Source organism: Panulirus ornatus, chromosome 8 (genome assembly GCF_036320965.1).
Source record: "Panulirus ornatus isolate Po-2019 chromosome 8, ASM3632096v1, whole genome shotgun sequence".
Taxonomy (NCBI): Eukaryota; Metazoa; Arthropoda; class Malacostraca; order Decapoda; family Palinuridae; genus Panulirus; species Panulirus ornatus.
Window position 1 is genome coordinate 20,915,389 of NC_092231.1, and position 12,520 is coordinate 20,927,908.

Genomic DNA, 12,520 nt, shown 5'->3' on the forward strand with positions numbered 1-12,520 from the left:
GTGTGTGTATATATATGTGTACATTGAGATGTATGGGTATGTATATTTGCGTGTGTGGACTGTATGTATATACATGTGTATGGGGGTGGGTTGGGCCATTACTTTCGTCTGTTTCCTTGCGCTACCTCACAAATGTGGGAGACAGCGACAGAGCAAAATAAAAAAAGATATATATATATATATATATATATATATATATATATATATATATATATATATATATATATATATATATATATATATTTATATGATTGTTTAATTTGTGTATGGATGGAGTTGTTAGGATGTGCTTGTAAGAGTTTTGGAGAGAGGGGCAAGTATGCAGTCTGTTGTGGATGGGAGGGCTTGGGAAGTGAGTCAGTTGTTCGCTGATGATACAGTGCTAATGGCTGATTTGGTTGAGAAACTGCAGAAGTTGGTGAATGAGTTTGGTAAAGTGTGTGAAAGAAGAAAGCTATGAGTAAATGTGAATAAGAGCAAGGTTATTAGGTTCAGTGAGTTGAAGGACAAGTTAATTGGGAGGTGTGTTTGAATGGAGAGAAACTGGAGGAAGTGAAGTGTTTTAGATATCTGGGAGTGGATTTAGCAGTGGATGAAACCACGGAAGCAGAAGTGAGTCACAGAGTGGGGGAGGGGGCGAAGGTTCTGGGAGCATAAAAGAATGTGTGGAGAGCAGAAATGGGTATGTTTGAAGGAATAGTGGTAACAATAATGTTATATGGTTGCAAGGCATGGGCCATAGATAAGGTTGTGTGGAGGAGGGTGGAAGGGTTGGAAATGAAATGCTTGAGGACAGTATGTGGTGTGAGGTGGTTTGATCGAGTAAGGAATGAAAGGGTAAGAGAGCTTTGTGGTAATAAAAAGTGTGGTTGAGAGAGCAGAAGAGGATGTATTGAAATGGTTTGGTCACATGGAGAGAATAAGTGAGGAAAGATTGACAAAGAGGAGATATGTGTCAGAGGTGGAGGGAATGAGAAGTGGGAGACCAAATTGGAGGTGGAAGGATGGAGTGAAAAAGATTTTGTGCGATCAGGGCCAGAACATACAGGAGGGTGAAAGGCATGCAAGGAATAGAGTGAATTGGAACAGTACTGTATACTAGGGTCGACCTGCTGTCAATGGATTGACCCAGTGCATTTGAAGTGTCTGGGGTAAACCATGGAAAGTTTTGTAGGGCCTAGATGTGGAAAGGGAGCTGTGGTTTCGGTGCATTACATGTGACAGCTAGAGACTGGGTGTGAACGAAAGGGGCCTTTGTTGTCTCTTATAGAGACTGGGTGTGAACGAATGTGGCCTTTGTTGTCTCTTCCTAGCACTACCTTGTGTGGAGGGAAGAGGGTGCTGTTTCATATGTGGTGGGATGGCGACGGGAATGGATGAAGGCAGCAAGTATGAATATGTACATGTGTAGATATGATTATGTCTGTGTATATATATGTATATATACTTTGAAATGTATATTTATGTAAATGAGCATGTGTGGGTGTATGTATGTGTATGTGGGTGGGTTGGGCCATTCTTTCGTCTGTTTCCTTGTGCTACCTCACTAATGTGGGAGACAGTGACTAAATATGATAGAAAAATAAAAAAGAATATGCATTTTTTCTTTCATACTGTTCACCATTTCCCGTGTTTGCAAAGTAGTGTTAAGAACAAAGGACTGAGCCTTTGAGGGAATATCCTCACTTTGTCCTCTTCTCTGTTCCTTCTTTTGGAAAATTCAAAATGAGAAGAGGATTTCCAGCACCTGGCTCCCTCCCCTTTTAGTTGCCTTTTTCTTTCATCTCTCATATCACTCCATCCATATGTATGTATATATGCATAAATAAGAAAGCCTTGGTCACATCAGATAGCCCTACCTCACACGTACATGTACACCAAAACTTTTGCTCAACTCTCCATGCATTCTTACGCATGCTCCTCTATAGAATGATTTCACACCATTCAGCAGTTGTACCCCTACCCCTATATGTTTAACTGATCCCATAAGGCATTCCACTCGACTCAGCTATATGCTTTTTCAAGATCCATGAAAGCTGCATACAACTTCTAACATTTTACTTAAAAAAAAATTCCACTATGAACTATTTATTTTTATTTATTTTGCTTTGTTGCTGTCTCCCGCATAAGCGAGGTAGCGCAAGGAAACAGATGAAAGAATGGCCCAACCCACCCACATACACATGTACATACATACATGTCCACACGCAAATATACATACCTATACATCTCAACTTATACATATACATACACACACAGACATATACATATATGCACATGTACATAATTCATACTGTCTGCCTTTATTCATTCCCATCGCCACCTCGTCACACATGAAATGACAACCCCCTCCCCCCTCATGTGTGCGAGATAGCGCTAGGAAAAGACAACAAAGTCCCCATTCATTCACACTCAGTCTCTAGCTGTCATGTAATAATGCACCGAAACCACAGCTCCCTTTCCACATCCAGGCCCCACAGAACTTTCCATGGTTTACCCCAGACGCTTCACATGCCCTGGTTCAATCCATTGACAGCACGTCGACCCCGGTATACCACGTCGATCCAATTCACTCTATTCCTTGCACGCCTTTCACCCTCCTGCACGTTCAGGCCCCGATCACTCAAAATCTTTTTCACTCCATCTTTCCACCTCCAATTTGGTCTCCCACTTCTCCTCGTTCCCTCCATCTCTGACACATATATCCTCTTGGTCAGTCTTTCCTCACTCATTCTCTCCATGTGACCAAACCATTTCACAACACTCTCTTCTGCTCTCTGAACCACACTCTTTTTATTACCACACATCTCTCTAACCCTATCATTACTTACTCGATCAAACCACCTCACACCACATATTGTCCTCAAACATCTCATTTCCAGCACATCCACCCTCCTGCGCACAACTCTATCCATAGCCCACGCCTTGCAACCATACAACATTGTTGGAACCACTATTCCTTCAAACATACCCATTTTTGCTTTCCGAGATAATGTTCTAGACTTCCACACATTCTTCAAGGCTCCCAGAATTTTCGCCCCCTCCCCCACCCTATGACTCACTTCCGCTTCCATGGTTCCATCCGCTGCCAAATCCACTCCCAGATATCTAAAACACTTCACTTCCTCCAGTTTTTCTCCATTCAAACTTACCTCCCAATTGACTTGACCCTCAACCCTACTGTACCTAATAACCTTGCTCTTATTCACATTTACTCTCAACTTTCTTTTTTCACACACTTTACCAAAGTCAGTCACCATCTTCTTCAGTTTCTCACATGAATCAACCACCAGAGCTGTATCATCAGCGAACAACAACTGACTCGCTTCCCAAGCTCTCTCATCCACAACGGACTGCATACTTGCCCCTCTTTCCAAAACTCTTGCATTCACCTCCCTAACAACCCCATCCATAAACAAATTAAACAACCATGGAGACATCACACACCCCTGCCGCAAACCTACATTCACTGAGAACCAATCACTTTCCTCTCTTCCTACACGTACACATGCCTTACATCCTCAATAAAAACTTTTCACTGTTTCTAACAACTTGTCTCCCACACCATATATTCTTAATACCTTCCACAGAGCATCTCTATCAACTCTATCATATGCCTTCTCCAGATCCATAAATACTACATACAAATCCTTTTGCTTTTCTAAGTAATTCTTACATACATTCTTCTTTATTCCCTGGGGATAGGGGAGAAAGAATACTTCCCACGTATTCCCTGCATGTCGTAGAAGGCGACTAAAAGGGAAGGGAGCGGGGGGCTGGAAATCCTCCCCTCTCGTTTTTTTTTTTTTTTTTTTTTTCTTTTTTTTTTTTTTTCCAAAAGAAGGAACAGAGAAGAGGGCCAGGTGAGGATATTCCCTCAAAGGCCCAGTCCTCTGTTCTTAACGCTACCTCGCTATCGCGGGAAATAGCGAATAGTATGAAAAAAAAAAAAAAAATTCTTCAAAGCAAACACCTGATTCACACATCCTCTACCACTTCTGACACCACACTGCTCTTCCCCAATCTGATGCTCTGTACATGCCTTCACCCTCTCAATCAATACTCTCCCATATAATTTCCCAGGAATACTCAACAAACTTATACCTCTGTAATTTGAGCACTCACCCTTGTCCCCTTTGCCTTTGTACAATGGCACTATGCAAGCATTCTGCCAATTTAGGCCTAAGGCACCTCACCATGAATCATACATACATTGAATAACCTTACCAACCAGTCAGCAATACAGTCACCCCCTTTTTTAATAAATTCCACTGCAATACCATCCAAACCCGCTGCCTTGCCGGCTTTCATCTTCTGCATAGCTTTTACTACCTCTTCTCTGTTTACCAAATCATTCTCCCTAACCCTCTCACTTTGCACACCACCTCGACCAAAACGCCCTATATCTGCCACTCTATCATCAAACACATTCAACAAACCTTCAAAATACTCACTCCACCTCCTCACATCACCACTACTTGTTATCACCTCCCCATTAGCCCCCTTCACTGAAGTTCCCATTTGCTCCCTTGTCTTATGCACTTCCTTCCAAAACTTTTTTTATTCTCCTTAAAATTTAATGATACTCTCTCACCCCAACTCTCATTTGCCCTCTTTTTCACCTCTTTCACCTTTCTCTTCCCACTCATTTGCATTGTTTCCCGGCAAAAATCGTCCAAATGCCTCTCTCTTCTCTTTCACTAATAATCTGACTTCTTCATCCCACCACTCACTGCCCTTTCTAATCTGCCCACCTCCCACGCTTCTCTTGCCACAAGCATCTTTTGCGCAAGCCATCACTGCTTCCCTAAATGCAACCCATTCCTCCCCCACTCCCCGTACCTCCTTTGTTCTCACCTTTTTCCATTCTGTACTCAGTCTCTCCTGGTACTTCCTCAAACAAGTCTCCTTCCCAAACTCATTTACTCTCACCACTCTCTTCACCCCAACATTCTCTCTTCTTTTCTGAAAACCTCTACAAATCTTCACCTCCGCCTCCACAAGATAATGATCAGACATCCCTCCAGTTGCACCTCTCAGCACATTAACATCCAAAAGTCTCTCTTTTGTGCGCCTATCGATTAACACGTAATCCAATAACGCTCTCTGGCCGTCTCTCCTACTTACATACGTATACTTATGTATATCTCTCTTTTTAAACCAGGTATTCCCAATCACCAGTCCTTTTTCGGCACATAAATCTACAAGCTCCTCACCATTTCCATTTACAACACTGAACACCCCATGTATACCAATTATTCCCTCAACTGCCACATTACTCACCTTTGCACTCAAATCACCCATCACTATAACCCAGTCTCCTGCATCAAAACCACTGACACACTCATTCAGCTGCTCCCAAAACACTTGCCTCTCATGATCTTTCTTCTCATGCCCAGGTGCATATGCACCAATAATCACCCGTCTCTCTCCATCAGCTTTCAGTTTTACCCATATCAATCTAGAGTTTACTTTCTTACACTCTATTACATACTCCCACCACTCCTGTTTCAGGAGTAGTGCTACTCCTTCCCTTGCTCTTGTCCTCTCACTAACCCCTGACTTTACTCCCAAGACATTCCCAAACCACTCTTCCCCTTTACCCTTGAGCTTCGTTTCACTCAGAGCCAAAACATCCAGGTTCCTTTCCTCAAATGTACTACCTATCTCTCCTTTTTTCTCATCTTGGTTACATGCACACACATTTAGACACCCCAATCTGAGCCTTCGAGGAGGATGAGCACTCCCCGCATGACTCCTTCTGTTTCCCCTTTTAGAAAGTTAAAGTACAAGGAGGGGAGGGTTTTTAGCCCCCCCCGCTCCCATCCCCTTTAGTCGCCTTCTACGACACGTGAGGAACTATACTACAAAAATCTGATTCACACTTTCCCAACCTTTCCTAAAACCTCCTTGCTCCTCACTTATTCTGCATTCACACACTTTCATCACTCTATCACTCACCAATCCTTCATACACTTTTCTTGGTATACTTAACAGACTTATTCCCCTATAATTGCTACATACATCTGTAGCCCCTTTTCCTTTGAGTAAAGGAATAATAATAGCTTTTACTCAGTCCTCAGGCACAACCTTCTTTTTCCATCCTCTCCTTCAGCCTCATTATTGCCCTTCTTACCTACCTTTTTCCACCCTCCATACCCATGTATGTAACAACTGCTGCCTGACCTTCTCCCATGTTCATCTGTTCTTCAAAATATTCTTTCCATCTTCCTTTCACTTCCTCCCTTTGATTCAGCAAATTCACCTCCTCACATTACCATATCCATTCTTATGTCCACCTGTTTCCTTTTTAATCTCCTTCCAGTACAGTTTCTCATTTTCCCTAAATTTTTCATTTGATCCATCCTTTGTAATGGAGAATGGGGTTAATGTAATAGATAGATAAGAATGAAAACCACTCTGTCTGTGTTATGTTGTGTTTCTCCTGATGCAAATACTCAGTTTCATGTTCATAATTTTTCTTTCGTACATTTTCTTCAAGACTTTATTTACCATCTTTTCATACCTTGCATTATAACTTTGAATTTGCTTTTTTTCCTTTGTTATATTTTTTAGGACTGCTCACCACCTTTTCATCCCATGCATTACAACCTTGAATTTATCTTATTTTTTTTTATAATGCAACTTGTCAAGAATTCATTGTTTGATAGTATTGTATTACATCATGGTCAAACTTTCATTCAGTATTATTGAAATGGTACACACAACTTAATTCATACGTATACTGTGTCAGATATATTATGTGAAAGTTTTATCACTTTTATGATACCACTGTAATGTATGAAATATATGGAATGATGTTTGTTACATAATGATGAATGATACAGAAATGATTATGTTGGTTCTCTGAAATTGGATATTTTTTGCAGATGCAGTGGAGTCTGTACGTCGTAGTGGTGAACTTGGTGTGCAAGCTGGATATCAGCGTCGGACTAGAGAGCTACTTAATTGGGCTCGGCGAAGGAGACACATCCGCCGGGAGGAACTTATAGCATTTCTGGCAGGGAAACCACCACCCCATAGGCCATCACATTTGAGGTCAGTTGTTCCATATTTTCCTTCCTTTTGGCACACACCTGGCCTCAGATCTTAAATTTTTACAAATGGGTTATGAAATGAAAATATCAGACACTCTTGCAAAAGACCAACAGAGAAATCCATAAAAGGTAGGAAAAATATCAGAGATCTAGGTGTCATCTTAGATGAGAAACTTGAGTTCACAGAGCATATTGATGATATAGTTCTGTCAAGCCAAAGAATAAGTGCAGTGTTTTTGAGAACCTTTATTTTGATAGATATAGATAAAAAGTGCAGGGGGTTTCAATGCTATTTTGTGTGGAGCAGGTTAGTGCTGGGAATGGATGAAGGCAAGCATGTATGAATATGTACATGTATTTATATGTATATGTCTGTGTATGTGTATGTATATGTATGAATATGTTAATATGTATGGGTATAGAGTGAAAAAGATTTTGAGCGATTGGGGCCTGAACATACGGGAGGGTGAAAGGCAGGCAAGGAATAGAGTGAATTGGAATGATGTGGTATACCAGAGTCGACATGCTGTCAATGGATTGAACCTGGACATGTGAAGCGTCTGGGTAAAAGATAAACCAAGGAAAGGCCTGTGGGGCCTGGATGTGGAAAGGGACCTGTGGTTTCAGTGCATTACACATGACAGCTACAGACTGAGTGTGAACAAGTGTAGCCTTTTTTGTCTTTTCCTTGTGCTCCCTCTCTGTTTCATGTGTGCCAGGTTGTCAATGGGAATGGATGAAGGCAGCAAGTATGAATATGTATATATGTATATGTCTGTGTATGTGTATGTATGTATGCGTTGAAATGTATAGGTATATATATGTGCACGTGTGGGCATTTATGTATTGTTACGGATTCTTCTACTGGGAATGACCGTCACTTATTATGTTACACACACCGGATAACGCTATCTCAGAGTTATGGAATTAAATCAAACACCAGTATTAAAACTACTTATAGTAGAAGAAATAAAGAGTACAAAATAACAGAAGCACATTAATCAGGCACAAATCATTTACGTTAACACTTAACATTCAATATTCCAGGTAAGATTTCAAACCAGGAGATCTCTTTCCTTTATGACAATTTGACTTTAGAAACATGATTCAAGGTATGCTTATTCATTGGACACTTCTGTGACAAGTTACAGTACTCTATGACACTCGGACCTAAATGACAGAGGCAGTGCAACACCGTAGAGTTTAGTATGGCGCCACTTTACATAGTGTGATCATAGGCTACGGGTTTGAGACAGAGGGGAAACCCACTTACCTGCTGGGCCTGTGGGGTAGCTAAGGAATCTTGGCCCAACAGGCATCAGAGGTTTTTATTGTAGGGAGGAGCGAGCCAGGACCGGTCTGCCCTGTCCTGCTTCCCTAGTTTCAGGTGGGATTGGAGAAGGGTGACCCAGAGTGCCACTTTTGATTGGCTAAAGGCCTAAGGTCCAGCTGTGATTGGAGGAGGGTGGCTCATAGTGCCACTCCTGGTTGGCTGGAGTCCTAAGATCCAGCTGTGATAGGAGGAGCGTGGCTCTTAGTGCCACTCCTGGTTGGCTGGAGTCCTAAGGTCCGGCCCTCATCTTGCCTAAGGCCCTACCTCCTCTTGTCCTGATGGTAATGACCATATGCAGGAAGCCATATTTCCTAGATGACCTCCTCTCTTGACCTCAGCCGTCTGGTGCCTCTGAAGGGGGAGAAATGACAGGCCCAAGTGTTGAGGGTAACTGGATTGATGACCCAGCTGGGGAAGTGAAACCCAAGCAGAGATAACGGAGGCCCTGGCCCCCACTCCACCATCCTATAACATAAAACATCACTTACACCATAAACACACAAGAGGCACACATATGAACTTGGGGCACACACACATGTTCGTAACACCCCCTCCTTAAAGGAGAAAATTTCTAAAAGAGGAATTTTCTCACCTTAAGAGTGGGATAAACAGTCTGCTGGCACATAATGTGCACCAGCAGTATGGTGAATTTCTAAGTTATACTCTTGAAGGAACAAGGCCCACCTAGTTAACTTTTGATTCTTATCTCGGAACTTGTTAACACATTTGAGTGGGCGGTGGTCAGCATACACCCTGATAAGATTGCCTGAAGGGCACAAGTATACATGAAAGTGCTGCAATTTAAGTATCAAAGACATAAGATCCTTCTCAATGGTGGAATAATTCCTTTGGGCTTGATTGAATTTCTTACTAGAATAGCTTACAGGGTGGTCAGCCTTCTCTGTGTCCTCCTGCAAAAGAACAGCACCAGCTCATACATTACTGGCATCTACTGCTAACTTGAACAGTTGGTCAAAATCAGGAGCCTGCAGAATAAGGCTATTACAAAGCATGGCCTTAAACTGATGAAAGGCTGTCTCACACTGCTCATTCCAAACATTTCTAACATCTTTCTTCAATAAATCTGTTAGAGGGGCTTTGAGTGTTGCAGAATTAACAATGAACATCCTGTATTACCCAACCATACCCATAAAATGCCTCAGTTCTCTTCTAGATAAGAGGGTGTCCATCTGGGATAAAGCCTTGACTTTTGCAGTCGATGGGGCTAGCTCACCTTGACCAATCACATACCCCAAATACTGCACCTTGGCCTTCACAAATTCGCATTTGTGCCAAATGAGAACAAGGTTAGCCTCATTCAAGACGGTCAGAATGTTGTTAAGTCTCTGTAGATGTTCGTCCCAACTCTGACTGTATATCACAATGTCATCCAGGTAGACGACACAACCAGGCAAGTCTCTGATGAGGATGTCCATAAGTCGCTGAAATGTGGCATAGGTATTCTTCAGGCCAAAATGCATCACTTTACACTTATAAGTCCATCCCAACACTACAAGGTACTGATGTCCCAACACTACAAAGGTACTGATGTCTTGTGCTTTCTCCGTTAATCTAATTTGCCAGTACCCTTTCCTGAGGTTTAGTCTTGTCAGACAGCGAGCTTTGCCGACACGATCTATGCAGTCTTCCACGTGTGGCAGGGAGTGACTATCAGTTCTCATCACCTCATTAACCCGGCGGTAGTCAATACAGAACCGATAGGTCCCGTCAGGCTTGGGTACGAGAGTAACAAGGGAACTCCACTCTGACTGACACAGCTCAATTAGGTCATGTTCCAGCATATAGTTCAGCTCCTTCAGAAGGATGGCCTCTTGTTGTGGACTCACTCGGTAAGGAGCTTGTTTGGCAGGCCAGGCATCTCCCACGTCTACATCATGGCTTGTGAGCGAGGTCTGTCCAGGTGTGCTTCGGGAAACCTCCGGGTGTTTTGACAGCAGGGCAGACATGTGCACATGTTAGATGTGAAAGTTTAACCTCCCACTTCCTGTCCGTGCCTTTGTCTGGTTCCCAGGTCTCCAAGGCATATGCAGCTGGGTCGGTGTTCTCGTCACATGCAGCTACCGCTGGACATTGGATGATGCAGACTGGCACAGTTGTTTCCAAAGGGGGAGGATCAGGGTTGAAATATGGTTTAAGCATGTTGACATGGTATCATCTCTGGCCTCTGCGCCTGTTGGGGATCGAGACAAGGTAATCTGAGTCTCCTACACTCCGGATAATGGTGTAGGGACCCTGGGGTTGTCCTGGCTTGGGTAGTAGAAGCAACACCTCGTCCCCTGCCTCAAACCTTCTCAATCGAGAATGTTTGTCATACCACCTCTTCATTCATACCTGGGTCTTCATTAGATTCTTCCGAGCGGCTTCCCAACACCTCTGGGGTTTCTCCTTTAACTCGCTAAAGGACTCCAACAGGCCGACACTCTCGCTTTTGTTCAGCCACACGTCTTTCATTAACTTAAGAGGCCCTCAGACCTCGTGGGCAAACATCAGCTCAAAGGGGGAGAAACCTAGAGACTCATTAGGCATTTCTCTTGTGGCGAAGAGAAGAAACAGGAGTCCCTTATTCCATTCTTTAGTGTTGTCGGCACAATACTTCTTTAGCATGGACTTTAGGGTGGAATGGTAACATTCCAGTGTGCCCTGACTTTGAGGGTATTAAGCAGTGGAAGTAATCTTACCGATACCCAGCTCCCTCAGGGTTTGTTGAAAAGTCCTGGACATGAAATTGGATCCCCAATCAGATTGCACCTCTTTGGGCAGTCCAAACTTTGTGAAGAAGCTTAACAGCTCCTGGACAACAGCATTCATGCTTCTTAAAGGTATTGCCTCGGGATATCTTGTGGCCATATCAGGAATACTTAAAATGAAACAGTGGCCAGATGAGATTCTTGGCAATGGGCCCACAATGTCAACTATGACCCAGTCAAACAGAGCTTCAAATGGGGGAATAGGAACTAAGGGAGCAGCCTTAAGCTTCTGATTAAGCTGCTTATTCTTCTGATTAGGCTTTCCCATCACTTGATATGTATGACACGTCTTTACATACTGAGCAACATCCCGACGGACACCAGGCCAATATACATTCTGCCACACTTGGTCCAGGGTCTTTCTCACCCCTAAATGACCAGCGAAGCTTGAGTCATGCACAAGCTTCAAATTTCCCTTCTGTAGGGACATGGCACCACAGCTGGTGGACTGCCTGCCACTCTTCGTCTTCCCCATTACATGACATCGGGCACCATTTCCTCATTAGCAACCTATCCCGGAGGTAATAACCGTCAGCTAATTCTTCAGCCGACTCAAACAATTTCTCAAACACTGGTTTTGCTCTCTGTAATTTCTTCAGATTCTGCCAAGACAAATCATCAGCCTCATCCGCCGACTCTTGCTTAGAGTCTAAACCAGTAAAGAAGGTATCACCCAGCTCCACCTCACTCGTCTCACTCTCAGAGAGCAGTTGCAGTCTCTCTGCCTCAAACTCTGTTTCCTTTGGCCTACAGCCTGCCTTCTTAGTGGACATGGACCAGGTAACTGTGCACACCGGGAATACTCCTGGTACCTCTTCCTCAAGTTGCTCTGTCTCTTCGGACTCCACCAGTCTCACCAACACCACTGATGCTGGGCCCATGTTTTCCCCCTGCTAGGTCATTGCCTAACACAAGGCCACTCCTGAGACAGGCAACCGATCTACAATCCCCACCTGGGCAAGGCCCATGAAGAGATCTGTTTCCACACTCACATTGGCTAGTGGAACTGTCTTGAGACCCAACAGCCCATCTAGCAAGACTTGGTCCTTAGATTCTCCTACCAGCATCAATCCATCCAACATCAAGGATTGCATTGCATCAGAATCCCACAATACAGTCACGTTTCTTTGAGTTCCACCGCTACTGACATAGCCCTTAGACAGGAACATGTTGTATTTCCCCAAAAATGGATCCTTAACTACAGACTGATTACTTCTCTCACAGCCCCTCACTTTCCTAAGAGCAGGGATAGCTTTACTTACATTATTAGGTGGCCCTAAAGTTGAGAAGAGACTCACCAGCCTACCCTTGGTAGAGTCTCTAGATTCCTTCACCCTAGCCCAGCACTCCCTCACCTGGTG

At 43.4% G+C, this 12,520-nt stretch overlaps 1 protein-coding gene across 3 annotated transcripts in view; it reads left to right on the plus strand.

Annotated features, from left to right (window-relative positions):
- Positions 1-12,520, plus strand: part of LOC139749865 (HUWE1-associated protein modifying stress responses) — a 97,717-nt gene that overhangs the window by 28,659 nt on the left and 56,538 nt on the right. For all 3 annotated transcript variants that reach the window (XM_071664216.1, XM_071664214.1, XM_071664215.1), the window contains exon 3: positions 6,891-7,059. In XM_071664216.1, coding sequence (XP_071520317.1) covers positions 6,891-7,059 — 169 coding nt within the window. The remainder of the gene's footprint in view (positions 1-6,890; positions 7,060-12,520) is intronic.